Raw genomic sequence first — 27,063 nt, forward strand, 5'->3', positions numbered from 1 at the left:
CCATGACTATTTTCATTAATTCTTCTCTCACATCCTATGTCTCTTTAAGCGATGGATATTTATGTATGCTAATGCAGAAGTTTTCAACAGCTTGTTTTGAGTTTTCTTTTAATTCTTGAAGCTGTTATTGGGTTAAATAAAGAGCATGAGCATGGTGATGGACAATTTGCACGGTAATACTCATGGATCCCACTGTACAATTTCTGTAGCAGTCTCAGTCCAGGTCACTTTGACTCGAACCACCTCCAACAAAAGAAAAGAAGGATTCGAAGACGTCGACCCACTAAATCATGCATTGCATTCTCTTCTACTGCCGCTTGAAGCGTTAGCCATATTGTACGGCAAGAAATCCCAGAATTAAACAAGACACAAGGGGATCAACATAATAATATTTGCAGTTATACAAGCACATAGATAATATAAATTTATTGGACACATCTCTCAAAGGACATGTGCTGTATTTACCAGTGACGACTCGTGACTTTTTCGGAGTGTAGGAAGAAATTATGGTAAACTGAGGAAGGTTTGAAAAATGCGTTCAATTACATTCACACGTATCGCTTGTACTATCCATTGCGCTTAGAATGTTAGCTGCAGGCCCATGCTCAAGTTATAGCAAGGAGCCCTTGCTCCTCACTTTGAACTATGAAATATTTAAATGTGAACCTATAAAACCCAACGGAAATAACATAAACGATATTTCAGATTTTTCAAGAATTTCGATTTTCTTCTCCCTCCCTGTCGTCGAGTGAGTTCACGATAACAAAAAATGCTGCTTAAACTTCGAAATTATGCTAAATGTTTCTAAATTGTGCTAGGATTTATTATTAATTACTTTTTTTTCGGATAATTGTAATTCTGCATCTACTTTTCTAGAGTTTTAAACTTGCGTAACAGTTATGTAATAGTTTAAATTTTCCCCCAAAATTGTTTAAAATTGTGCAACAAACAACATGGGTTCAGCATAGAACTTAAAAAGGTTTGAGAAAATTGTTTACCTTCAAATTTCCACCGATTTCCTACCACAAAATCTCCTGACGAACTAAATCGGGCAGCATGAAGAAAATATAGAAGATGGATGGTGGCATGGTTGTAAAAAAGCTTGACGCTGGATCGGATACTCCCTTTCGTTTGAAACATGTCCGCTGGTGAAGTAGAAATAAGATTTGGACATAATATTAATTCTATTTCCTGAAAACATATTCCATTGAATTCAATTTTTCCTCTCCCAGAGACTGGTGTTTGCAGATTATTACCACTATGTCAAAAGCAGGGTGGCAAGTGCCAACAAATATCAAACTGTGCTTGGTTCAGTACCATTTTGCTGGGATTGGCAAGGCTGATTGAGGAACAACCTGCTGGTTCCTCAGTCCTCGCCGATCTTCGCAACCTCGCCGCCCCTCCGTTCACTGCCCCTTCCACCCCTCACCCATCTGTTTGTAGGTATCTATCATGTTACGTAACACCGGGCTAATTATATTGCATCAAACTTACTTTCAGACAGTGATGTGGAGTGGGATACATAAATATTACCAGACAAAATACCTAATACCTATCAGAATGCTTATTCACTTTGTTTTATGCAATGCGGGGTTCAAAAATTGAAATCAATCAGTTAGCAATCTTTGCACCAACACTAAAAACACGTTGTAGGAGAAAATTGAATGAAAAAAGTAATGGGCAATTTGACTGGTAACACGTTTAACGGTAGATCAGGAAGATTGGGAAACTTTTTTTTTCAGTTAGTGTCCCTCTAGTAGGATAAATTGTAATTCTTTAGAATCACAATTGTCTATGTGCAACATCGGTTTAGCTCAGAATAAATACTGTACGTTGTCACATTCCACATTTCCCAGTTCTCTACTACAAATGCAGTCTGCAAATTACACTTTTGCCTTGAGGAGGTGCCAAAGGATGTCATCCATTTGTGGATCTACATGTTCGAGAACAGGAATAATAGTAATAATAATAATTGCAATAAAACTTTAAAATAAAAAGAAACTACGCATATACATATTTCTTCACACAAATGCCTTTCCATGAGTATTCACTGTTACATTACTTGAGTTCTTGAGTTCTTGTTGTTAAGTCCACTTTTATGTACATATAGGCTCATTGGAATTGGACCTACAGTTTAAAGTGGGGTCCGAAACACTATGTGCCTCCACCGGGGTATCGAACCCAGAACCCTGTTACATTACTTGTTGTACTGAATCTTCTCTTTACACTAATTATCGCGATTTGCAACACATGAGCCACCACCATTTCAGGAGGCAAGAGTTCCCATCGACATTCCTCACCATCGAGCTCACCGCATCAGGGAAAGAGAACCAAACATATATATTAGTCATGTTCTCGTTCTACAGAAAATGTAACTTTCAGGGATGAAATAGATACATTTGTTGCCGGGGATACTTAGTTCTAGGGGGGAAGAAGGATACCTAAACGTTCAGGGGTGCCCATCCCCCCAGATTATGTCATAATCCCCAATATAGTTTGGATGAGTACGTAATAATTGATGTTTATTTTAATACAGCACCATGTTAAACTGTCATATATTTTTTAATTGTTCAAATTTTCGATATAACAGAAAGCTAGCACATTGAGTGGTTACTTAAATTAATATCAAATGTCATAAATTGAATTATGTAAATATGCATTTATACAGTGTTTGTGAGTGGAGAATATGATTTATAAAACCCTTCAATTTCAGTATTTAACACAAATTGTTATACAACTTAAGACAGAAAATTCGACCTAGGGACCTAGGCAAACCAAATAACATGCTGCAGCCGTGTCACCGATTTAATTATTTTTTCAAAAGACATTACTGATATTCAAGAGTTGGATCTTGCCACTTCCTCCACGTTCAATTCTCAATCCCCCAGAATCCACGTGTCAATTTAAGGCCTGATATGTAAGAATTGGATATCCCCCCAGAAATGTTATCGTCAAATTTCCATCACAAAAATCCCCCCCCCCCCTCTCAAGTGCACCTACCCACATTTGGGTATCCCTGCTCCTAAAAACTTTTTCATAATCTAATAGATTAAATATGATGCATCTAAGGTGTAAACCTTTTACAAATATTTCAGAAAAATATATAATTGAATTTGATATTATTTGAATTAAATAAAATCCCCCCAAAATTTCGATGGCGTAGTCTGCGCCATAATACACCCCCCCCCCACTGTGGGCACCCCTGTACACGTTCATAATTCACATCCTCTACCATAGCCTTTTATTATACGGAAATAATAGGTAGGGTTCAACTCAGCAGGCCAAGGATGGCACAGTTATTAATTTAATTGTTACTATTTATTTATTATCGTTAAACACTTCTGATGTATAACCAATAACATTTTCTCTATAAATAATTGGGATGTAAATATTACTTTGATGCACGTCAATTATATTAGCCAAAAGAATATTATTTCTACATTTAACTTTGGCATTTTTAAAACTACTACTTACTGTATGTATGATACTATTATAACTTTCATAAACTTTTTAACTAATGTTCTATTTTGACCAGTTTTGTGATGTTTATTTGATTATAGGTATTCGGTGCAATTAATGCAAAATGTTTACTAAACCAATGGGAAGGCTTTGGACCCGTTAAACTCTTGCCTTGTATACGTCCACGTCTTTTACAAATGTATTATGTAAATACAATGGCGTTAATTATGTGTTCTGGGACGAAACACACTAATTTGCAGTTGCTCTTAATATGCAGCAAACGCCAGACAACTGTAACACCACAAACAAAGAAGTTTCTAGATTCACAGACGCCATTAAAAGGCCAATTTTATGGGTCGTAAATGCAAAGCTCTTGCAAAAGAATTGCCGTACACGTATGGGGGTCTCAAGTTACGGCGCTTTCGTCGACCTAAGCGTTTTTCAATTTTCAACGAGGAGAAAGTGTATCATTTTAGCATACCGTATTATTATCAGATTACGCAACCAGGCCATTGTACACCAAATGACGGATGGCCTGTAGTACAAGAAGTGGCCACGGTTCGCGGTTGTTGACATAAGCTTGAAAACGAAACTCAAACAAGCTTTGGCATTTTTTTCAATTTTGTTTTAAAGATTTTCGAATATGGCACAAGAAGCTCGAATGGAATTTTTGGGAAACTCTTAACATGTTCTTCCTCATACATTTCTGGACATTTCATTTTTTTGTGTTAAATGTCCTGGACTATTTCTCTTCCAATGCCATGTGATTGAGTACGCCTAATCGAAAATGCATAGAATGCTTAGCACATCACGCTACGACGCCCGAGGTCCCGGGTTCGAATCCCGGCCTGGGCATGGATGTTTGTGAGTGTCCATTCATCAAATTCATCATATCATCACTCATCCCCATCTTCGTAAATTAGCCCAAAGTGGCACAGAAAGCGAAATAAAATAAAGCAAATCAATCAATCAATCGAAAATGCAGAGGTCTTGTTTTTATCTTTATTGTTTGTTGAAATATCACTTAAATATATAAAACCTTCAGCCATCAAGCAGATCTATGGCAATAAAACTATCAGTAGAAAAAACAACAACTTTCAATGACGTTTAATTCGTCAAGCTGTCAAACTAATGAGGAACGATTTTAACGATGGATAGGAAACATGATGCTCTTGCAACTTTCAAAGATATTTTTTTAATACTTAATAAAAATCTGTTTCTGAAATAACCTATTATATTTAACTATGGACGCTGATAGGAACAGTTTATCGAATTTCGTCGTCGTTATTTAAATTGATCCTTCGTCTCTTTAATTAATATATTTGCTTTACATGTCCATAAATTCGACGTAAGAGGTTAATATATTAACGATATTAGTATTGTTATTATTTTAAGCCACGATTATTGATTTTTCACCACTCAATCTTATAAATACAGACAAAGACTAATATAATATAATACTAATATTCCACAATTACTTACAATGTTAGATCGCCGTCTGGGTGACAAAGACCATGGAATGCTCGACTCACAATCACTCGTAACCGAAGGTTTTAAGCGCAAATCGTGGCTAGGCATGTTCTTGGCCCTTCATCAATTTAATGTGTTTACACTGCATCTTCATGGTCGTGATTAGTCTAAGCGAACAAGCAAAAGTTGTCAGTTATGAGCTGAATCTGATAGCTGATTCAAGACCACATACAGATAGAAAATTGTGAACATAGACACATAGAGACGATGAGGTACGGTGTACAGTGGAATGCAAAAATATTACCCGGTGAATTGTCTGTGGCTAATTTTCGTTAATTTTTCTCTTGCATCCTATGTGTTTCTAAAAAAAATGATTTTTTTATGTATGCTGGTATCACTTGCTGCAAGGCCTGGAGCCTTTATTGTGTCGTGTTTGTAACGTAATTTTAAGTATTCGGCACATTCTTCTTGAATGTGACGATTTTGCTTTACTCAGACATATTTTTAATCTTCCCAGCTGTCTGTCATCCCTGTTGGGCGATGACAACAGTATTTAATAATTTTTTAAAATTTTTTGAGAAGAGCTGGTCTCTTCCATTGTCTGTGAGGAAGCTTTTAGTACATTCTGATTTTTTAATGTGTTGTGTTTGTCTTGTGCAGGTCCCTTTACAGCCTTGCACTTTAATTTTTTCCAAGGGGCTTATTACATCCCTTGTTTTCAATTTTTAAAGTAAGAATTTTAGATAAGGGGATATTACCCTGTGTACATTGAAGGGTGTATGACCTGAGTTGGCTGCAAGATGTCGAGTGTGGAGAAAGTTGTACTCTCTCGAAATTTCTTGCCAGGCATAGTTCTTTTGATTTTTGTCTTTAAATTGTGAACAAGTTTGGTCCCAAAGAACAGGCTTCTCGCGGTGCAATTCAGCTAAGTTCAGCACTTGATCCTTTGACCACTCCATCTCACTCAAAAGATTTTCCATGATAAACAAATTACAAAACAAAACACACCTCGCACGAAACGATGCTTTCGCACTCGCTATCTGGCTGTCACTGGCGTGATTGTGGCGGGAGGGGAAGCGGGGAAAATGTAGCTAACATGGAAAAGGCTATGTTAACATGCGTTGGTAACAAATGTTGCTAACATTCTTTGATCTTTACCGACTTCTTGTGGATAACAAAATTTCTGTTGCTAACATGAGATTTTGATAAATTCACAAGCTCTTTTCGAAATGTTACCAACATTTGTTGGTAACATGTGTTAGCATCCTCGGTGTAAACGCGGCTTTAGTTGGCGTTTTGCTTCACTTTTTTGAAGCTCTCGTTGCCTAAAACAAAGAGAATAAATACAGTGATGGACAATTTTCTTGGTAATTTTTATGCATACCACTCTACATCATCATAGTAAAGATTGAGAATATAGAAAAATGCTGATTTGTTCAGAAAATTTAGGAATGTAATTCCAAAAAAAAGTTGGAGGGGCTATTGGTGGAACTTAGATTCAATAAACGAGGAAATCCAAGATCGCATAGGATTTTGACAATCCTACAGATATATTATGATGTATTATTAGGACGCAAGGACTGAGAAAGTTAGAAAAAACGACATATGTTCTCGTCTCCCACGGCTTTCAATGTAATTGCATGCAATAAATACAATGCGGCTTGGATAAGGTCAGCGTGTAACGTTATAACGAGCACGCGCAACCAGCAAGTAATTCTAGTCTGACTCACCGCAAGAACAAAGAAGGAGCATATTTAATAAGAGCAAGGTATAATTTCCTTCCTCAAGGAAAGGAAACGAATACACATCCTTTCATTTAACCTTGAAGGTAGGAAGCTGCAAGAGCCCGAAGCACCAGACTTGAGAAGTCGAATGAAGAAGGTGCTAATGGGTTCCCACAACGATTGGTCATTTTTTTTTCTCTTAGAGAAAGTTAATTAACGGCAGTTTTACTAATCCTTTCAACTTGACGGGAGAAAATTGCTGCACAAGTACAAGTATGTTGCGAGTCGTAGTTTCGCCATGAAGAAGCAATATTTTATAAACTTGGCTCGTCTAGTCTGCAACGAGATCACATTAAGCTATTATTTTGTACGGCAGAAGGGCGTATACTAGGTTACAGATAAAACATACATAATAAAGGATGTATGCAATATGCTTTACTGTCGGTGCAAGTAGGCTCCGATGGCGCAGTGATAGCGTCGTCGCCTTGTAATCAAGTGGTTCGATACCCGGTGGAGGCACATAGTGGTTCGGATCCCACTTTAAACTGTAGGTCCAGTCCCGATTATCTTTCCTGTGCATAAAGTGGACTTAAAACAACAAATCAATTAATCAAACTGTCGGTGCAAGTCTATCAACTACAAATATTTCTATTTTTTTCTTGCCGTATAAAATGGCAGTCACTTGCTTCACATTTTGGATAACAGTCAGCTATCGCACAGCATATACTAGAACACTACCACTGAATTTATCTAGGTTTTATATATAGAGAGAGATTTCCAATTTTATTTTACTTCGGTCTTCTATTACTTTTGGCTAATCGCGACGATGAAAATTTAAGGTGATAAGATTACATTCATGAAAGGATAACCACAAACACACATGGACAGGACACAACACACACAAGCTCCACATAAGATTATACTTACTGTGGGCTCAGATGCCAGGACCTCGTTAGTCTGCAAAATAGTCCAGGCTTCTACTTCGAAGAGAGGCTGAAAAGCACCCAGAACACCCCAAGTTGGTGATTATGTTTGAGAACCCTCATCTTTAGGTATCGCTAGATTGAAAAAGCTTTATATTTGTAATTTGGCTTCCTCTCAGCCAATAGAAGCCATTGGTAGAAACTACAGATTGCTGGAATAAAGAGGAAACTCAAAAGAATGGTGTTTTCGATTGTCATCTTAGAGTCACCATACTCTGCATTTGTGGCTTCAAGTTCGCCATTTGTGAAAGGGAATTTATTTTTCGCCGTAATCACTTGTACCCTTTAATAAAAGAAAACTTCTACAAGCAACAACTTCAGAAACTTCTGTTTTATTCATGTCTTGAAAGATATGAAAGCAATTGTAATTTACGCTTACAATTACATAAATGATTGAAACATCCATAAATTGAGACAGAAAAGTGGAAGATAATCACCTCTGACTACGTAAAATTTAATTAGAGAGCAGTCTTTAAAAATTAAACCAGACAAAACTTTCTCTAAATTCTTCTCAAATATGAAGTATACCTGTGTGTTCCACGCAACTGATAATATATTTGTGGCTATTTTGCAGTTATTTCAACTATCAAGTGACATTTTGTGTAATAATTATTATAATTATTACTTAATTGATAATATAAGTATACAAAATAAGTTCGTTATACAATATTTACGTCATAATACACGCACCTGGATCTCAATTTTTGCGATGGCATAAACGTTTAATGTGTTGCTCTCAGTAATTGCATATAGAAATGATAGTTGCTCACTTCTACTAAGTGAATATGTTGATTTAAAGTACTACGTAGTCCGCATTAGAGGCAGGTTCAAATTTACAACGTTTCAGATTGATTTAAACTGTTTTTAGGTTATGATAGTAAGCTTAATAGTCGAATTTCTCCATGGTAAATCCCTCATATTTCATATTTCACTGTGTGTTAGTACAGACTTTCGCCACCCGCCTATGCTGTCATCGAACAGTACAGCGAAGCAAGGCCGAGAGCTCAGCTGCTGCATGCCAACTGCTACACGTAATATCATTCATACATTTTCCATATTTCTATTTTGGTTACTTTACGTTGCTCTTCTACCCTTTGGATTAATAGGGAGGACGAAGATGAACGGGTGAACCGATGAACAGGACGATGGGACAAACACAATGATACATACATGAGTGCCTTGACCAGGGTTCGATCCTTGAACCTCTGGCTTCGTAGAGCGTAACGATGACCTCTTCGCCACGGAGACATTCATAATGATCGTCACGATTAACTTTTTGAGGTGGAAAACATATATATTAGTAATGAATGTGTGTATGCAAAATACAATGCATATGAAGCTCAATATGGCACAGACTAATTTTCACAGCGTCTTGAGGATATAAAAACTGACAACTTTTCATAATAACGTTTGATTCTCTGAGCCCTCGAAAAATAGCATATTTTTCCTGCAAGTATGCAACTGCGCGTCAAAATTGTAATTTATTCTTAAAGTGACAATTTAGTGTTAGGTTTAGCTTTAGAAGACTTCCGAGGGTGATCGCTAAATTTTAGATGTCCCAAAGGAGACGATTGCCTTTTTTACACGCCAAAGGGGGGCTATTAACATTTACACCCTTTATGTTCATTGAAATGTATTACTATTTTTATATGTCTAGGGGACAGGTGATCTCCGTTTACTGTTATGTTAATTGACTAGTTAGTATTAAGAATGTAGGGTTATGTCATCTTAGTTTAGGAATGGATTCGAAAGGTGGGGGAGCTATGTGTCGTTCTCTGTCTCGTCTCAATATATAAATAACTGTTTCATTCTAGGAAGGCAAGTCTAGAACCCGTATCGGGTTCGAAATTCATAGTATACTACTGTATAAGGAACATATACATAGTATGTCATTACATTAACTTTTGCAGCGTCTAGAGGACATTAAGAGTGCTGGAAGTAATTTTGGTTTAGGTAAATATTCAAATATTGTACAGTATAATTTACCAACGAGGTGGAGTTTTCTTTTTTTTAAAAAAAGAGTCCATGTTATGCACATTAAGACTAATAAGGACTGTACGTACAGTTTAAAGTGATATTCGCCCCATTATGTGCCTCCACCTGGTATCGAACCCGAGATACCTTGCTTACAATGCGACGACGTTACCACTACCCCTACCAGACTCGAACGAAATGGACCGGCTTGAACACTTGAGTTTCGATATCTAAAACATCGCTTCGGTACCTTATTTCCACCCACCAATCTTGAATGTTCTTTACCTCCAATCTGCTCGCTTGGGACTCCATCTGGCATTCGGGAAAGCTGAAATACTTTTAACGCTCACGATCGAGCCAAGACTCATCAGAAAGTAGAAAGAAAGTGTCGAGTGGAAACCGTTCTGGATGCATCATGCAATTCTTCAAAGTTGGCTTCAGACGAAAGCGTGCTTCTGAATATGAAAGGGGGAGGCGCTGTGTTATCTCCACGATCGCGATTGCCCTAGTTTTTATGGTGCACTGTAGCAAGAAGTGCTGGTTGGCGCGACAATGGAAGGGGCACGCCTCCCCTTTCGATAAAAGGCCGCGCAATGACCTTGGAAACATTTAAAAAAGTAGTAATTAACTAAGTGACTTGCGTTTCCCTGTGCATTAAAAGCACTTTCTCCACAAGCGTGTCACAGACACTGTAAAACGAACTGGGCACCTCACTGCTTTATGATACGGCAATGACATGATCTGTTTATTACAGTGCGATCAATCCAGCGTGTATTGAATTGTGGTACAACGGCGGAAACATGCATTTGTAGAATGTTGCTGGTTGAAGCAAATTGAATACGAAGGTGAGCGTATCATTTCTGATAGTAAGCGTCGTCTCAATGTTACCAACAATCCAAAAAGACTCGTCTTTACGCCAATACAGTATTAGATTGATTGATTTGGTTTATTTCACTTCGCATTTCTGCCACTTTTAGCTAATCGCGACGATGAGGATACGATATGATGTGAGGAAACTGATGAAGGGTCACTGACAAAGAACACCCATGCCCAGGGAGGGATTCGAACCTGGGATCCCTGGCGTCGTAACGTGCTGTGCTTACCATCAATCCGCAACAATACAGTATTTGAAATCCAGTTTATATTCCAAAACACCAGAAATAACTTTGATGCACAGCTGTTCAACACAATTACACTATTTTGTTAGGTATTGGCGATGATTTCTACCGCAATTTACACTCGCTCTTGTGTGGTGAAGTTGCTCTTTTGCCAGCATATTTCTGTTATAGACTGAGGTCAGGAAACCGGTTCGGTCGTCTTTCCAGTGTGAGTGTTGGGGGATCTTTTCAAGGGGAGGGGAGTAGGGCTTATTTAACCAAAACGCGGCTTAATTTCGAAATTATCGTTCTCCTGTAACGATCTGCACCAGCGTTACTTGAAATTGTCAGTTCTTTATAATAATTAACGCAAATTACTGTTACTAAAATGTAATTATATATGTTTGATTGATTGATTTGTTGTTTTAAGTCCACTTTATGCACAGTAAGGCTAATTGGGACTGGACCTACAGTTTAAAGTGGGATCCGAACCACTTGTGCCTCCACCGGGTATCGAACCCGGGACCCCTTGATTACAAGACGACGACGCTACCACTGCGCCATCGGGGAGGCTATATATGTTTGAAATACTCGTATATAATTTAAGGCTGGAATTAATTTTCCAAAAGGGCAACGTTCTCCTTTCGCCACTTCCCGACACCCGTGCCTATTGGTTCGATCCCACCATGCAGATAAGAAATGTACTTCCTTTGAAAACAAGAAAAGAGGCATGGAATATGGAAATAAGCAACACAAAATAGTTGAAATAGGACGCTAATTACTTTTAGGACGTTACAGCCAAATTGTCCATAGTTGTGTTCAATAAATAACCTATTTATGTAATATGTAGTTCAAAGATTGAAACAAAACGCAAAGCAGTTCTCAACCTCAGCACCAGCGTAAGTACAATTCTGTTCCTTAAAAACACGTAGGAAGAGAAAAATGATATGAAATAGCGTTGGACAATTTGCTTGGGTGCAATTATGTATCCCGCTGAATCGAAACGAAACTTGGCATACTTTTATGGTCAACTATATTAATCTGACTGGATGTAAACATTTTGACTTCTTATTAGCTGTATGCGATATGCTAATGTCCCGTAACTGTGCTATTCTTGGGATAAATGATAATAATCATTATTATTACTATTAGTGTGCACCATCCAACTTCCCGTTATTTTATATATAAAAAAATATTACTGTGAGTAGAAGATCAGTGCAATAGATCGCGTCACCTTTACACTTGCAATTAGCTTGACAAAACTTATATTTATTTACACGATATGTCATCCAAGAATTATATGCATCTTTCTCGCTTTTGCTGAAGTTTTGTGTAATTCTTACTATTTTAAAATGTATAGAGATTGTTTAGTTGCCCTTTTTGTTTTGATTACACAATTATTTCTTATTTCAAACAAACAATACATGTTAATCCCTAGTAAAGTGAGATGCAAATTGTCCATGACTATTTTCATTAATTTTCTCTTACATCTCACATGTTTTTAAATAGGTGCAGACTTTGCCAGCAAATTGTTTTGTTTCAATTCTTGAAGCTCTCGTTGCGCAAAACAAAAAGAATAAATATGCTGGTGGACAATCTGTTTGGTAATATGTATGCATCCCTCACTCTACTTCATATATTGGAAACTATAACGCACATATAAAGAAAGAACAATACAGAAAACCCTTTTTAATGTATTGTGTATACGTTACTCAGTGATATAATGAATGTCAGTATATTTTTAGAAAAGAATTAAACAAAAGTGAGAAACTACTTGTGTAAAATCAGGGTGTTCATTATATATTTTATGAATACGACAGGGAAGAAGTTAAACGAACGAACTTGTAAGCGTTAAAAGCAGAAATAAAGCAAGTATTATATACGCTATGTTCTCAAGTCAACTTCAACCGTACTTCCCTGAGAAAAAAGCTTATCTTTTGAGCATCTCCCCCTTTTTCTCTGTTTGACGTAACTCTTGCTCTTGTTTGACTTCGTTCAAAGGGAAAAGAGAAGATTTGCCAAACTTGCTATCAATCCAAGGTGATTATAATGTTGGTTTTCGCCAAGTAATTGTGACTTCTTGAGCACAAACTTATTTTATTATGCAAGAAAATTAGCTGTTTGTATGGAACTCTCGAATGTTCACTCGAGTTCTATGTGTTAACTTTTGAAAACATTTCATCGACTCCTTCTTGTGTATCAATACCGAAATGAGAAGACTTCCATTGAATTTCGTACATTTTACCCTTTTCATACAGTATAACAAACACTTAAAATAAAGTTAATCTGAACTTGTGAACTTGTATCATTCACTCACAACGAACACCTAATGTGGAAATACAAAGAGATAATACCGTTACTGAGCTAGGGATCATTTTTGACCAAACATTAACTCTCCAACCAGACAGTTTCAATGAAGCTTATAGAAATTTAGGATTTGTAATGAGGATAGATAATCAATTGAGTAAAAATGAAACCCTTTCTATTGAAATATGCTGTATACTATGCACTCGTCAGAGTTAGCGTAGTGGTAACGTCGTCGCCTTGTAATCAAGGGGTCCCGGGTTCAATAGCCGGTGGAGGCACATGGCACATTGGTTCGGATCCCACTTTAAACTGTAGGTCAAATCCCGATTAGCCTTCCTGTGCATAAAGTGGACTTAAAACAACAAATCAATCGTCAGAGTTAAACTCAAATATTTCTCTGTCATTTTGGACCCACAAATCGAGAAAAAGATCGAAAAACTTGAGAAACTACAAACTAACTTTCAGATATTTCTATTTAACTTGATGGTATATATCCGACGTTCTCTCCTATAGCAGCACATTATGTGAAATCTTGGATGTTTCGTCACTCTAGGAGAGGAGCTACACTTTGCTCTCTAAACTTGTTATCGGTAAAAGAGATTCATTTCATCTGCTCTCGAGTTTAAATCTTTATGTTCCAAACTGCATGTTAAGGCCTAGAAATAACTTTTTTCAAAATCTCACTCGGAAGAACCAAAAAGACCGAATATGAACTCACCCTCAAGTTACGTATGTAACGCTGTTTCCAAAAACAACTCACACACAGGCCTGTCTAGATTTAACTGTAACTTTAGTACTATTCATTGAATTTTACAAGTACAATCACTGACATTACATCGAACCAGTGTAAAGTTGTACAATGTGCAACGAACATATTTTGTAACTAGTCTTTTGCCATGGTTCGTTGTTGTCGATGTAAAATTTGAATGCGACAGTTTCCCAGGAAATGAAATGTTAGTGGTGTGGGAGTTAAGCATCCAGCCAACCGGTAGTTGGCGCTGATGTTGCTTTATCAGAGCAATCAACAAGTTTTCATATCTGCGGTGTCCTTGATTGGATTACGTAAACAGGAAGTCATACCGACGTGCAACATTTGATTTTTTTTTAAAACATTGCTTCTCTTTCCGACAATGACTACATTCGTACAAACGTCTTTCTTTCCTGTTGCCACTGAAGTTAGCAGGGTCATGATAGCAATAACGGGAATGAGAGGGGAGATCAACCAGTCAACTGAGGACCATAAAATGACTTTATAAAAAAGGTTTTATCTTTAGGTTTTGTCCAATACCGAACAGAAATACATGATATTATTTGAAAGAGGAATATTTACAATTTAGCACAGACTTAAATGCATTCGATATGCACCCAAGGGGTGTAAGGGGCGGCCTTCTTCTAAGGCGCCCAAAAGTCAACCTCACTTCCACGTAGTGCACCCTGGACTAAAGACTAACGAGGCTCTGGCGACTGGCACTATGGCCAGTATAATTTTGTGTGTGTTGTCCTGTTTTTTGTCCTTGTGTGTGCTGAGTGCCTGTTTACAGCCTCAGCTTTTAACAAAAGTCAGAACATTTTAAGATTTTTAGTTAAGCAACGTTAGAGTTGTTATTTGTAATGATAAGGGGCTGGCCCCATATAATGTGAAGGGAGCAAAATAGCCTAAGTGCTGACGCTCCCAAAATTTTAAATTCGATATGCACCCAACATGCGGCAGGACGTGTTCCCATTCTAGCCAAACTTTCTCAAGCACAAGGTCACCCTGATCACCGGACCTCACAGTGTGCAATTTCTTCCTGTGGGGTTTCATCAAAGATGATGTTTACTTTTCTTCACTTCCACAAACACTGCCAGAATTGCGAAGATGCCACAACATTGCCATCGGAAACGTCATGCATTCACGCATGACATGCGCGAGAAGGTTAAGCGGAAAGGGGCGTACAGCCTGGACATCTGTCCTGCCACACGTTGGGTGCACATCGAATGCATTTAAGGTCTGTGTGAAACTGCAAATATTTATCTTTCAAATGGTGGTAGTATCTTGTATTTCTCTTCAGTATTGGTAAACATATGGTCTTACAAAATCGACCAATAATTTGTGGGTACCCGTAAGGACATTTGACTGCAGGAAAAACAGAATAGTTCAAAATTTGAGTCTTCTCTTCTAAGGTCTGTGGTACAATAGACCTTTGAGGTTCAAGTCGTACAAAGCAGTTTTTTATTGTGCTGTACATGTGGTAGGCGAATAGAGTGCTATCGCCGCTATTTCCTGGCTTTCTAGACATAGTCCGCTATGCCATCTTTTCAAGAAGCTCCCGAGTTTTACTCGCAATACTAGGTGAACACGGAAATTCTGAAGCTCCCACCGGGGATCGAACTCGGGATCACTTGCACCGAAGACGAGAATATTACCTATTAATTTGATTCAGTTTAACGTTTTAACCGAGCCGATTTTCTGAATGTGGGTTTCTGCCTATTATTATTAAGAGAGTGAATGTTTCAAATTTCATATGTAAACAAAGCTGTGTGCAAAATAAGTTTTGTAATATAGTGATTTCTTAATAATTCCTGCGGCTAAAATAATATCAGTGGCTAATGTGGAAGGGTATAATTGGGACTGGCTTGCTGTCATTATTATTACAGCTAAAACTGCTTTTAGAACTGTGGTGAACTTACATTTATTCCACTCGCATATTTGTGAAAAAGAAGCAATGAAAACTTATACAGATTCCCTTTTCCGTGTATGGAGCAAGCTATTTTACTGAATCAATTGCTAATAAGCCAATTTTCCGATTCGAAAGGAACACTCCTTCCTTCCATCACTTAGTCGCGTGCATGAGTTTAGTAGAGCGCGTTGCTATAGTTCTCCCCTTGCTCGATTTTCACCGTTAAAAATCCCACCTATTATTACCCATTGCGCTTCCCTTGTTTGTTGGCCTTGACCTTGGGATCGTAACAGTACTTCATATTGTAGGGGAGGCGGAGAAAGAGAAGAGTCAATGAGTTAATTACCTTGGATCTCATGTTCGCTTTTCAACAGGAGATTATCTAAGAGCTGAGAGACTGGTGAAATTGTTCAGTGTTGTTGGGACTATTTACTTATCCTATGAGTAGCAATCCAAGTTGTATTGCCAGGTCCAGATTTAGAGGGCCTACAGCACAGGATGCCCGTCAGCAATGGAGAAAATGTTTTGAAAGGGCTATAGAATGAAAAGAAACGAATAAAAAGGTAAACAAATAGGTGGTGAATTATCAATTGTACACTTGTCAATTTGAATTTTTCTTACTTTGTGTCACCTTAATCGCGACAGCAATGACAATGAAGAATGGTGATTAAACAACGTTTAAGAAAGAACGGTCACAAAGGTCGGGGCTCGAACCAGGTTCCTTCGGTAGAGAGATCGTGCCGTGGACCACTCAATAGGCTTTCTCAGAAGGTTATCAGAATACGGACCAAGCCAGTTTTTGGTTTATGGACGAAACGTGAACGTACGCTGGGTTCACTTCAAATGTCACTTTCTGCAACACTGAATTGGTCTTATCCAAGACATGGTGGCCTGAAATGTATAATTCCATGCAGCATTGCGTTGTAGTGCATGTTGGAATTTGGGACCAACTGCTTGACCACAGTAAGGACATTCAGATAAAATGAGTTGGGAGAGAATACTTACTCAAACGTCTTCAAGGTCTACTGCCCTTACCCAACATTTATGTTTTCCATTATTTGCTTATAAGTTTCATTCTTGGCACTGTGCAGGTTACAAACTCCGGGATGACACGATTATCTTGATTAATTATAGCCTCTTTTAGCCTGGTCCAAAATTTACTAAAAATCCAGTTTTTTTTAAATTTTTAGAGTCAAGCAAGTCACCCCCCGCACCCCACTCAAAGTTTGGGATCCGAGCGAGATTGTACCCAGCAAAACTTATTTACATTTTATAGGGGTGTTAAGAGACTTATGACTCACCGTGTATGATTTATTTATGTATTTATTTCACCTATAACAGAGCTTTCGCTCCAATTACAATAGGCTTACATATATTTTAGACAATTAAAAAATTACAATTTCAACAATACAAAACAAAAGAAGAAGAAAGAGCAAAACTACAATAATCATTTTGTAAAGAATACTAGCACAAATATTATAGTGAACATAAATCTAAAAATGATATTTACAGAGTTAGAACAAGATACATATCTATATACAGACATTCATAACTATACACATGTATATATATACTCATATATCAACAAATATACACACATACAGGCATAATTGTATTTGTATGTTGTATTTACAACATACTCATGTACGTACATGATGTTAAGTACTTGCCTAGCAAATGTCAGGCAAGTACTTAAATTATGATCTGCACTGCTTTATTTAATGTCACGTAAGTACTTAAGTCGTGACTTGTACTTTCTTATTTTACATAATCTTGTTATTATTATACAAACATTTCCTGTGTAATGTTACTGCAATGAATAGGCTATGTATTTTGTGAGAGACTGACTCTTCCATGACCTTCAGCATACATTTGAGCTCAAGTTTAAAAAAATCATTAAAGTGATCAGACCCTTTGAGGGTCATAGAGGCAGGTTTAGCGGTAATGCTACATTTTAGGCACGTTATCCTCATGAAAAAATAAAACCGCGTGGGTCGGAAAATATCGCTCTGATTCCAAATTTCCTATGACGTGTTTTTAGGTTCATTGGCACCCAACTTGAGGGTGAATTCCTAAATTCTCACATTTTAGAAATGTTGGATAAGGCTAACCAAAACCCTCCTTCCTCCCCTTCACACACAAGAAAGCACACGAGACTTGTAGTCAGGGACACTTCTGGGTTGTAATAATCCCATTCATTTTCAATGGAATCATTGCAACCCAGAAGTGTCCGTGTAAAGGAATGAAATTCTGTAGGTATTAAGCAGACATTGTCTTTCGCATGTTGATGTTTTTATTTCAAATTATGGCCATCACATTGCAATCAATCGATGGATTAATCGGTTTGGTTTATTTTACTTCGCCTTTCTGTCAATTTTGGCTAATCGCGAATATAAGGATGAATGATGATTTGATGAAGTGACGCTCAAAAATAACATCCATGTCCACATCACATTGTGGCAAAATGACAATGCAATGGCGATGGCAATTCGCCACTTATCCTGGAATGAAGGGGGCAAAATCACAATTCTGCCTTCGGTGCCAAAATATCTAGCTACGGGGCTGGGGACAGCTGTGTGCAGTCGAAGAACTGTACAGATTTTGTGGCGACGTTAATTTTAATCTATTATGTCAGGTGTGGTTCCGTTCGTTAAAATCATCCTCATCTCATCAATACAATAGGATTTCTCGACTACTACATTTTGAAATCTGAAAATTAATTCCAACAACATAGGAAAAATTTAAGCAGAAGGTGCTCACGTGACCCTGAAGTAAAGCGCGGAATCCATTCAGAAAAAGGATGCCAGGTCGATCCAGATAAAGCTCCATCCTCTTCCCCCGCACTTCCGGAAGGAACCCGGCTTTCCAAACACCGCTCGACAAAGGGGGTCTTCGGATAATTCGCCCCCGACACGCGATGGTTCAATCACAGCTATTGACTGCGAACTACATTCTTCCCATGCCCTGCGAAAATATCCAGGAACCGACTGGCCGTCTGGATTTAAGGCCTAATACCGAGTCCCGGGGCATTCACCTGGTTTTAAAGACAGAGTAATATACTATTATCGATCTTCTCGGTTCATGTACGAGACCGAGAACGAATCTTATCATCCGAGATTTCGGGGTGGTTAGCACAGCGCGCTACGACGCCAGGGGTCACGAGTTCGAACCCCGGCCCGGGCATGGAGTGTCTCTTCATCAATTCCATCACTTCAACACTCATCATCATCCTCGAGATTAGCCAAAAGTGGCAGAAAAGCGAAATAAAATAAATCAAAGCAATCAATCATCCGAGACCTTAGGCTTTAACCTCAAAAGAATTCTATTTACTTCAATTTGCACAAAAATCGCGACAATTTCATTTTACAGAGTAGTCACATGCTCTTTCTTGCGCCCCTTCTGGTTACCCATGAATAAATCAATTGGAAGTTCCAAATCCAATTGAAATGGTTAAGGAGAAATAGTAGGCCGGGCAGCATACCGATTAACTAACTGGACTTTCATTGTGTTTCTTACTGGAAATAATTCTAATATTTGGTTTCTTACGTCGCTTTCCAACCTCTCCTTGGCCAACCACATCGATGAGGATGAACCGATAATGTAGATGAATGATTGATTGAAACAATTTAATGTCGCATTCCTGCCACTTTTGGCTAATCGCGACGGTTGGGATGAATGGTGATACGATGAGATGGATGAAGGGACAATCACAAGAAGATCATCAGAAGATTTTCCTCAGTTCAGGTACAGGCGCCAGAGCCTCGTTGGCCTGTTAAAATGCAGTCCAGGCTGTACTTCGACGAAGAGAGGTTGACAATTCGATTCCTTCAGCGAAGGCCACCTCCTTATACCCCAAGTACATGAATGAAAAAAAAACATGGCGTTGCCTAGAATCCTCTGGCTTCGCAGCACCCAGCGGTAACCACTCGACCACGAAGACTGACAAGACTGGGAAGGGAAAATAGCAATTGTAACACGTTATACTTTCAAAGGAGAAAAACAAAGTTATGGGATGATTTAGAAGAATACAGCAATGGGTAAAAGGTTGCATATCACACATGCGTTTAAATTAATGAACAAAAATGCCGTAAGCTACGTCCAGCAATCAAACAATCAACAAAGAACGAGGTCAATATCCCAAGCTCTTTAAGAAGAGAAGACTTGACCTCAAATTACTTTCTACGTGACGTGATAATTGTCTGAACTAATGAGAATCTCATCTTCATGTAACAGTGAATAGAATCATTCGTTGCATGCACAACCTTGAAAATAATTGTGCATAGCAGACCTTCAACTGCCACAAACCGGAGACACTTTAATAAGACACACATATCGCTTTCATATAAGCACAATGATCCAAGTTAAACAATTCAACGGCAAAGAAAGAACCAAACGAGCACTGTGAGAACAAAATTCTTCCGGGGATTTTCTTCCAAGACTTTTCTTCTATCATTTTAGATGAATCTATTGTTTCTCATTAAAACATACTTAAACTCAATTTTATATTTTTGTTCATAATAACATACTTCTCCAAGAAGTGTATCCACCGCAGAGTTACTAACACAAGTTATTCCCACCTATACTTTAAATTATACTTTAAATGACCTCATTTTGAGGCTCCATGGGAGAGATCATTCTTTACTATACTGGTCACTCATATCGTAATGGAATGCATTAAAACATTAAAATTAAAAACATATTATTGGAAATTTTCCACTAATTTTCCGAATGTCCACGACTGTCTTGTTTAAACCATCCGTTTGGAGGCTCTAGTTACTTCCGCATAAACTTTTCAGCGGTAAGTGACGTATTCTATTATAGAACCTATCGTATGCGCGAACGAAACGCCCCACTCAATGAACTCGTGTGAAGGGGACTTCAAAGAACAAACTGACGAGCTCCCACCTAAGTTGCGAAAGTGAACTTACAGCGCGAATCAAATGTCTGAACAAGTCGAAGAGATCCGTAGGTGAACTACTTTCTGTGGAACGCGTTAGGTGCCTCTCCAATATTGTGTAAGACAAAACCTGCCAGTGAAACTGTTAAGTTTCATAATTGGATAATGCATGTCTTACCGAAGGTACAAGAGCGGAACACTACACGTCCTTCCCCTTTGCTGCATCATGGAATGAAATGGCGCCAAAACAATTGTCGAGGAGCATTCGGGATTGTAAAGGAAGAAACCAGGTCGAGTCTTGTGTCTCATGGGAACTCTGTGTGGTCGGAGTTTGCTCGTGGGAATGGAGTACATCCACGCTACTACAGTAGAATGAGTTACGTGGGCGTGATGGTTCAGTGTGGAAAGTGATAGTGATCGTCTTTCACTTGTTAAGAAAAGGGCGCTCTGTTGGGGGGTAATAAAACTAAAGGAGACATTGGAATCGTTTTACACCGATACAGACCTGTGGCACGCCATTGGAAATGTGCAAGATGATGTAGATTTTGAGCCTTATGGAATGATCTGTTTCTGTGAATTTTGTTGACACAGTCATGCAGTGGCGTGCCTGTCATTTTTACCCCATTTAGTCAAAAGATGGCTGCGGTGCAAATTCTGAATCAGTAGAGGTATTGGCTGTTGATATCATAGAAATCAGTTGGAAATCACAGTGTGGCAGATGCAGTAAAGACTAAATAAGCCATGATTGGGTAGATGGAAGCTTAACAGCGTGCTCCCAGGTCATTTTGGGTCACTCCGGTTGAAAACTATTTACTTCAATATGACAAGCGTTGAAGTTAAACTTGACATTTAATGTCTGTGGTGCGGATCATTAAAACACTTTAGTGGAAATTGTAGTAGAGTGGGATGCATAAGTATTACCAAGCAAATTGTCCATCACCATGTATATTCCCTTTGTTTTACGCAAAGAGAGTTTCAAGAATCGGAACAAAACGCCAAAAAAGCTGCTGAACAAATTTTTCATCAGCTTACGTAAAAATTCATTCCATAAAAACACGTAGGATGCAAGAGAAAAATTAATGAAAATAGTAATGGACAAGTTGTCGATCAATACTTATGCATCCCACTGTATATACCACCTTTTCAACATGGAAGCAACCGAATAGTAGGGAAGGTATCAACACTAGATGATACGAGACTTGCCACAGTCTAACTCTCATCTCGTACGTGAGGAAATATCTCTTGTCCTCGCATCTCGAGTTGAAATTGTTTGTCGGTTCTCTATCTCCACTCGATTTCATATAAACACCCATCTTGAAATACATAGCAACTGTTCTTAAAGTTTTTTGTTTGTTTAACGCCTCGCTTCGATGTTACGAACCGTCGAAAATAACATCTTATCCTGAATTATGCAACCACCCTACACAGGTTCAAAGTTGCCACTAATGGATTATTCTCTGTCCTGGGAATCTCTGGAGCGAGCGAACGAAAGCAAGTCTCTGCGCAGTAGTGACTCCAGAGGGCTCGACCAATGAACAAGTGGAAGGGAAGGAGATTGCGGGGAGGAGGGAAAAGCAACTGCAGTTACCAGCCTTTGCATTCCCTTCCTCCACATCCCTATGGTTATGGGCAGCCGTGCTCCAGAGATTCCCGGTATAGAGTATAGCTTTGTTACTACGATAAACAAAATATATCTAAAAAAAATAATCAAGATGATGTCCACTTGGTATGTATGAATAAATGACACTGTGACGTAATTTTGGTTTTTAAAATCATACATTATTGTTTACTAAAGTCTCGAATGAGTCGAAGAAGTCTTCTCGATTTTACAAAGGTCTGCCTCGTTCTCGGTCTTATCTCGAAGGGTCAGGTTACGAATGGTAAAAGTATAGCAATTTCCGGTTTGGTATTAAAGCTCTGTGGACAAGAGCAACATCTGTTTTAAACCTATTATTTACTTCTACAAACCGGGAAAGTTTCAGTTTTAGTTGTGATGCAACGTAGTTGTAACAAATGGCAATGCTCTTTGCATCGTTAGTCTCTCTCAATGCCTTGTTTCTCAATGAAGTTATTTAAGTGTTATGCTTGATGTACTGTAATATGGTAATATAGTAAAATGACATGCTTTTATATGATTGCAGCATTGGTGGCGCTACTAGTGGCGGAATGCGGAAGCTATCCCCCGTGGGGAGTTTCCTACGTCTACCAACGACCAGTTGACGTTATGGTTGATGTCACGAACGATTTAGGAATGGCAATTTTACAGGTGAGAACAATTTAGTTTTCTTGGATAATATATAATTTAAAATATTACACAAGAGGCGTAATACTACCTAGTTAACTGCTACCTCATAATGCTCATGTCAATTTTAAAGCATATGTTATGGGTTTATATGTATCGAGCATTGTTGAAAAATGTAGATAATAATAAAAACATTATACAATAAATACTACGATGTATATGTTTTCTACAAACGAGAAGCTGTTAGCCTAAGTGAAAGTAGGGGAGGGGTGTACACACACACACACACACACCACATAAGCCATTCATTGCCCTACTCTGATTATGCCTATCTTCCGTGATAAATTTTACAAGGTGGGTTTCATGTGACGTCAGGAAGCGCACAGCCGCCATGTTTGCGGCAAATTTTGTTTGTCGTGTGCAAGGAAATATGAAATAGCGTGAGCTTCTGTTTGAAACAAGGTTCAAATCTCCTGCCCAACCGCTTAAATTTTGTACGCTTACAAAACTGGCCTCAATCATGGCTGCCCGAAGCCACAATTCAGCAGTTTGTGACGTAGGTGAAACACAAATATAGTAAAAGATCTTACAATGATTGCCATTGAGCATAGATCAAGAGGCAGTGGCGGCGATTAGATGCCAAAACTAACGTGGGGGTGGGGGGCATGCTCAAATATCTGAGCTATACATGCTCGTCATGTATCTTCTACTCTGGCGGACTAGTCATTAGGCAGACACTATAAGTACAGAAATCAAATTACAATTCAATTACATATTTTATTCTATTTCATTTTTAAATAAATTAATAAACATGGTCTTACATTAACAACCCATAAATTTAATAACCTATAATACCACACTAAATAGCTACTGTAGACACTTACGTAACATCTCAGGGTCATCCTCATTAAGCATAGGCGTACTGATAAAAAATATTTACTTATCGAAACCGATGTAGGTTAAATTAGAGTTTTGGATTGTTAAGGTAAGATTATGTTTATTGTTAATTTAATACAACAAGCAATGGATATTCTGTAATAACTATCTGTTCTTAGCTCCATACAAAATATACAGGGAAATAATTAGATATAACAGTTTGTTACATAGACAGTAGCTGGCGATACAATGACTCTCCATCTGTAAGATCTGTCTTATAAAAACCTAGAAATCTTTCTTCGATTTTTAAATCATCTGTTACATATCTCAGTACGATAGTTAATTGTTCATGATTTGCTATATCTGGAGTTTCATCCTATATTACGGAGAAGTACTTGCTTTTCTGAACACTTCCAATTATGTCGCTCTTTATTTGACTGGCTAAAATTTCCAACATCTCATTTTGTACATCGTGATGAACATAATTAAAGTACTTTTCTCGCTCTAAAAACATTTTATTCAAAAGTGAATTATCTGATGACCTCAGTTTCAATAATTCTGCAAAGAGAATTCTTCTTCCCTGTGGTCTCATAATGATAATCCTTGTCTATCAAGAGAAAGTAATGTTTCAAACAGGATCTTGAGGTACTTACGGTTTTTCTCCACTTCTTTGTGGTAGGAAGAAACCTTCACTGATACACTTTATTTACACTTTAAACATACTAGCCAACGTTGCAAAGCGCTCAGATGAGAAGAAGTACGCTCATGTTCTTGAAAACGTTGAGTTGCCTTTTTCCCGTTCTTAAACCCCTTACTAATAAATGTTTCATCATAAATACCAGTACTGACAAATAATCGACATGGAAAACAAAAGGTTTTGTCGTCAGACACACTATATTCAACCCACTTAAATTGTGAATACCATGCACCTCTAGATCTTCTTCCTTTCGTCTCTGGGAATGGAGCCAGGGTAGGCAGGAATGATCCTTCTTTGAAATATTCTAGGGAAACATCTTTGCCACGAAGTGGATCTCGTCCGTGGAGGTTTGAGTGACACTGGTTTACGTTTGAGAACTGTAAAACTTCACCAGATTTGCTGACCTTCCTATTACTTTCACAAAATGAACTAGATGAACAATCAGGTACGTCTACATTGGTGGAAATACTAGCTACAGAAGTACTTTCTGATGTAAGAGCAGAGTTTTCATATTCAATACTTTCTTCTTTTATGACTTCCTTCTTTCTGCTAAAAAAAATCCAGTAACGTTTTCCCTGCACCTTTCTTCTTTTTCTCACTCAAAACTCTAACAAGCGAATGAGTGAAAACACTGTCACATTGTCACACTGTCACATTCAGTACTACAGTAATAACCAAACACAAAGCTCTTAAAATTTTGTACGAACAGGGAGTGAGCGATATCACAAGAAAAAAATCCGAATACTGTGACACGAAATGAGGTACCGCAGCGAGCGTTGCAAAGCTCTGAACACGTTAAGGCCAGACCGCACGTTTGTGTTAAGATTTCCTTAGGAAAATATTGTACACCCCTTCCCTCCCTATCTCTCCCCTTTCCACGATCTTTCCCGTCCCGACCCGATAGTTGAGCTAAAATAGTCAGCTTCTTTGTTCTGTGTCAATTTTTGACGTTCATGTTTACACTATACGACGCACGCTTTTAGAAGCGATATCGGGCGGGGCCACGCAGAGGGTGTGCATAGCGATCAGCCAATGGCAGGAGTGCAACGTTGTACAGTTAGGAGACTGCGGCGTGGAAGTTAAAAGCCGTGTTCTGTATTTTTCTTGCACGCAAGAAGTTTTCATAAAACTCGCCACTTTAAGGTTCATCATAAGATGGGGAAAGATATTTTGAACCTGACTGTCCAAGTCCCATGAATTTCCGTCGCCTACAGCCGGAGTTATCGTTCCTTCAAGAAACAAGGGAAACACCTTTCATTTCCTTCAGCCTGTTCTTTTCGTTGCCACCGTGTTGACGCAGCTGAATTGTTGTGTCTAGGGAAAACTGTGGGTGTTAAATTCGCCTCGATATAAACAATGACCCTTCATTGTTCTGGGCGTTCTCGAACATTGAAAGTCTTCTTTCAGGTATGGGTTTCTCGTATATGCTACAGTGATATGATATTATAATCCTGTGTAGAAATATTCACTATATTATTTCACTGTACTCATATATACTGTGCATGAATTATCAAAATAATCGCTAATTTTCTGTCCTTCCCTTGCGCCAGCAGTTGGTTTGGCAACAGCACAGTAGCACTGGCTGGGTATTGGCCGAACTCATGTTCCTTCTAAAAGCATGTGCCGTATAGCAGCAGTGAAGCCTCCAAATGTTTTGCAGCACTGAGAATGCCTCTTTCTTGACACAAGTGTTATTGTAATTGTTGATATTGAAACAACACAGGCGGTATGTTTTGTAGCTTATAAGTTAGCAATAATTTCTACACGAAGCATTTGTGCTTCCTTGCAGAACCGTTTGGTAGAGTTGCTAGTTCGCGGCTTAGCTGTAACCCTGAGGAATCTTGGTTGTGGCCACACGTGAATTTCTACGAAACAAATTCATAAGAATTTATGTTAAGAATAATATTATTATTTTAATGAAATTGACCATGAAATTGAATGAAAGATGTGTAAGAACAAGGCTTACCATAAAGAGTTAATAGTGCTGGGCAAAAAGTGGGGGGCTACTGCCCCCCTTGCCCCCTTAATCGCCGCCACTGAAAGCAAGCATATAAATCTTCTCACCAGAGAAGACATGAACTTGGATTTCTGATGTTCCAACCACACCACACACACAAAAGAGAAAGAGAGAAAATAGTTTCTGCTCCTTCTACCCAGAAGTACAGTAAACAATGAAAATGAAATTAAAAGTTACACATTGACCTAATGGAAACTTTTCATTAGCGAGACAAAGAAAAACAACACGCAATTAGGTATGATAATTTCGTAAGGAAACAATTCTCGTTTTGTTTCCGTTCCGCGTACAATTCGTTAATTTGCTAAATGGCGCTAAGTACCACTTCATTTGTGTTGTGAAACGGTTGTCAATTGTTTTATCACGGAAGTTGACAATTTTTGTCAATATAATAATTAACCGAGGAGGGACCGGAGAATTTCTCGCCTCTTAGGAAATAACAAAAGAAAGAAAAACAACCATTTTTTGTTGTTGTAAATAACAGTGATAAAAATATTGTGGAAAAGATAATTATCGCAAGCAATTACTCGACAAAGAAATAAATCTGACTACGGATATGAAGAATTAGTTCATAGTAACATGACATACAGCGCTATAAAATTGCAATAATTACACAATAAATTGCAAAATTAGCCATTAGAACTACGTACATAATTGACAAAC

The 27,063-nt window shown here is 38.2% G+C and overlaps 1 protein-coding gene across 2 annotated transcripts in view; it reads left to right on the forward strand.

Annotated features, from left to right (window-relative positions):
- LOC145993868 (uncharacterized) overlaps window positions 1-27,063 on the forward strand; it is a 202,108-nt gene that overhangs the window by 17,898 nt on the left and 157,147 nt on the right. For both annotated transcript variants that reach the window (XM_083129732.1, XM_083129731.1), the window contains exon 2: window positions 22,713-22,837. In XM_083129732.1, the coding sequence (XP_082985858.1) occupies window positions 22,713-22,837 (125 nt within the window). The remainder of the gene's footprint in view (window positions 1-22,712; window positions 22,838-27,063) is intronic.

Source organism: Lepisma saccharinum, chromosome 10, assembly GCF_977018435.1.
Source record: "Lepisma saccharinum chromosome 10, izLepSacc3.1, whole genome shotgun sequence".
NCBI lineage: Eukaryota > Metazoa > Arthropoda > Insecta > Zygentoma > Lepismatidae > Lepisma > Lepisma saccharinum.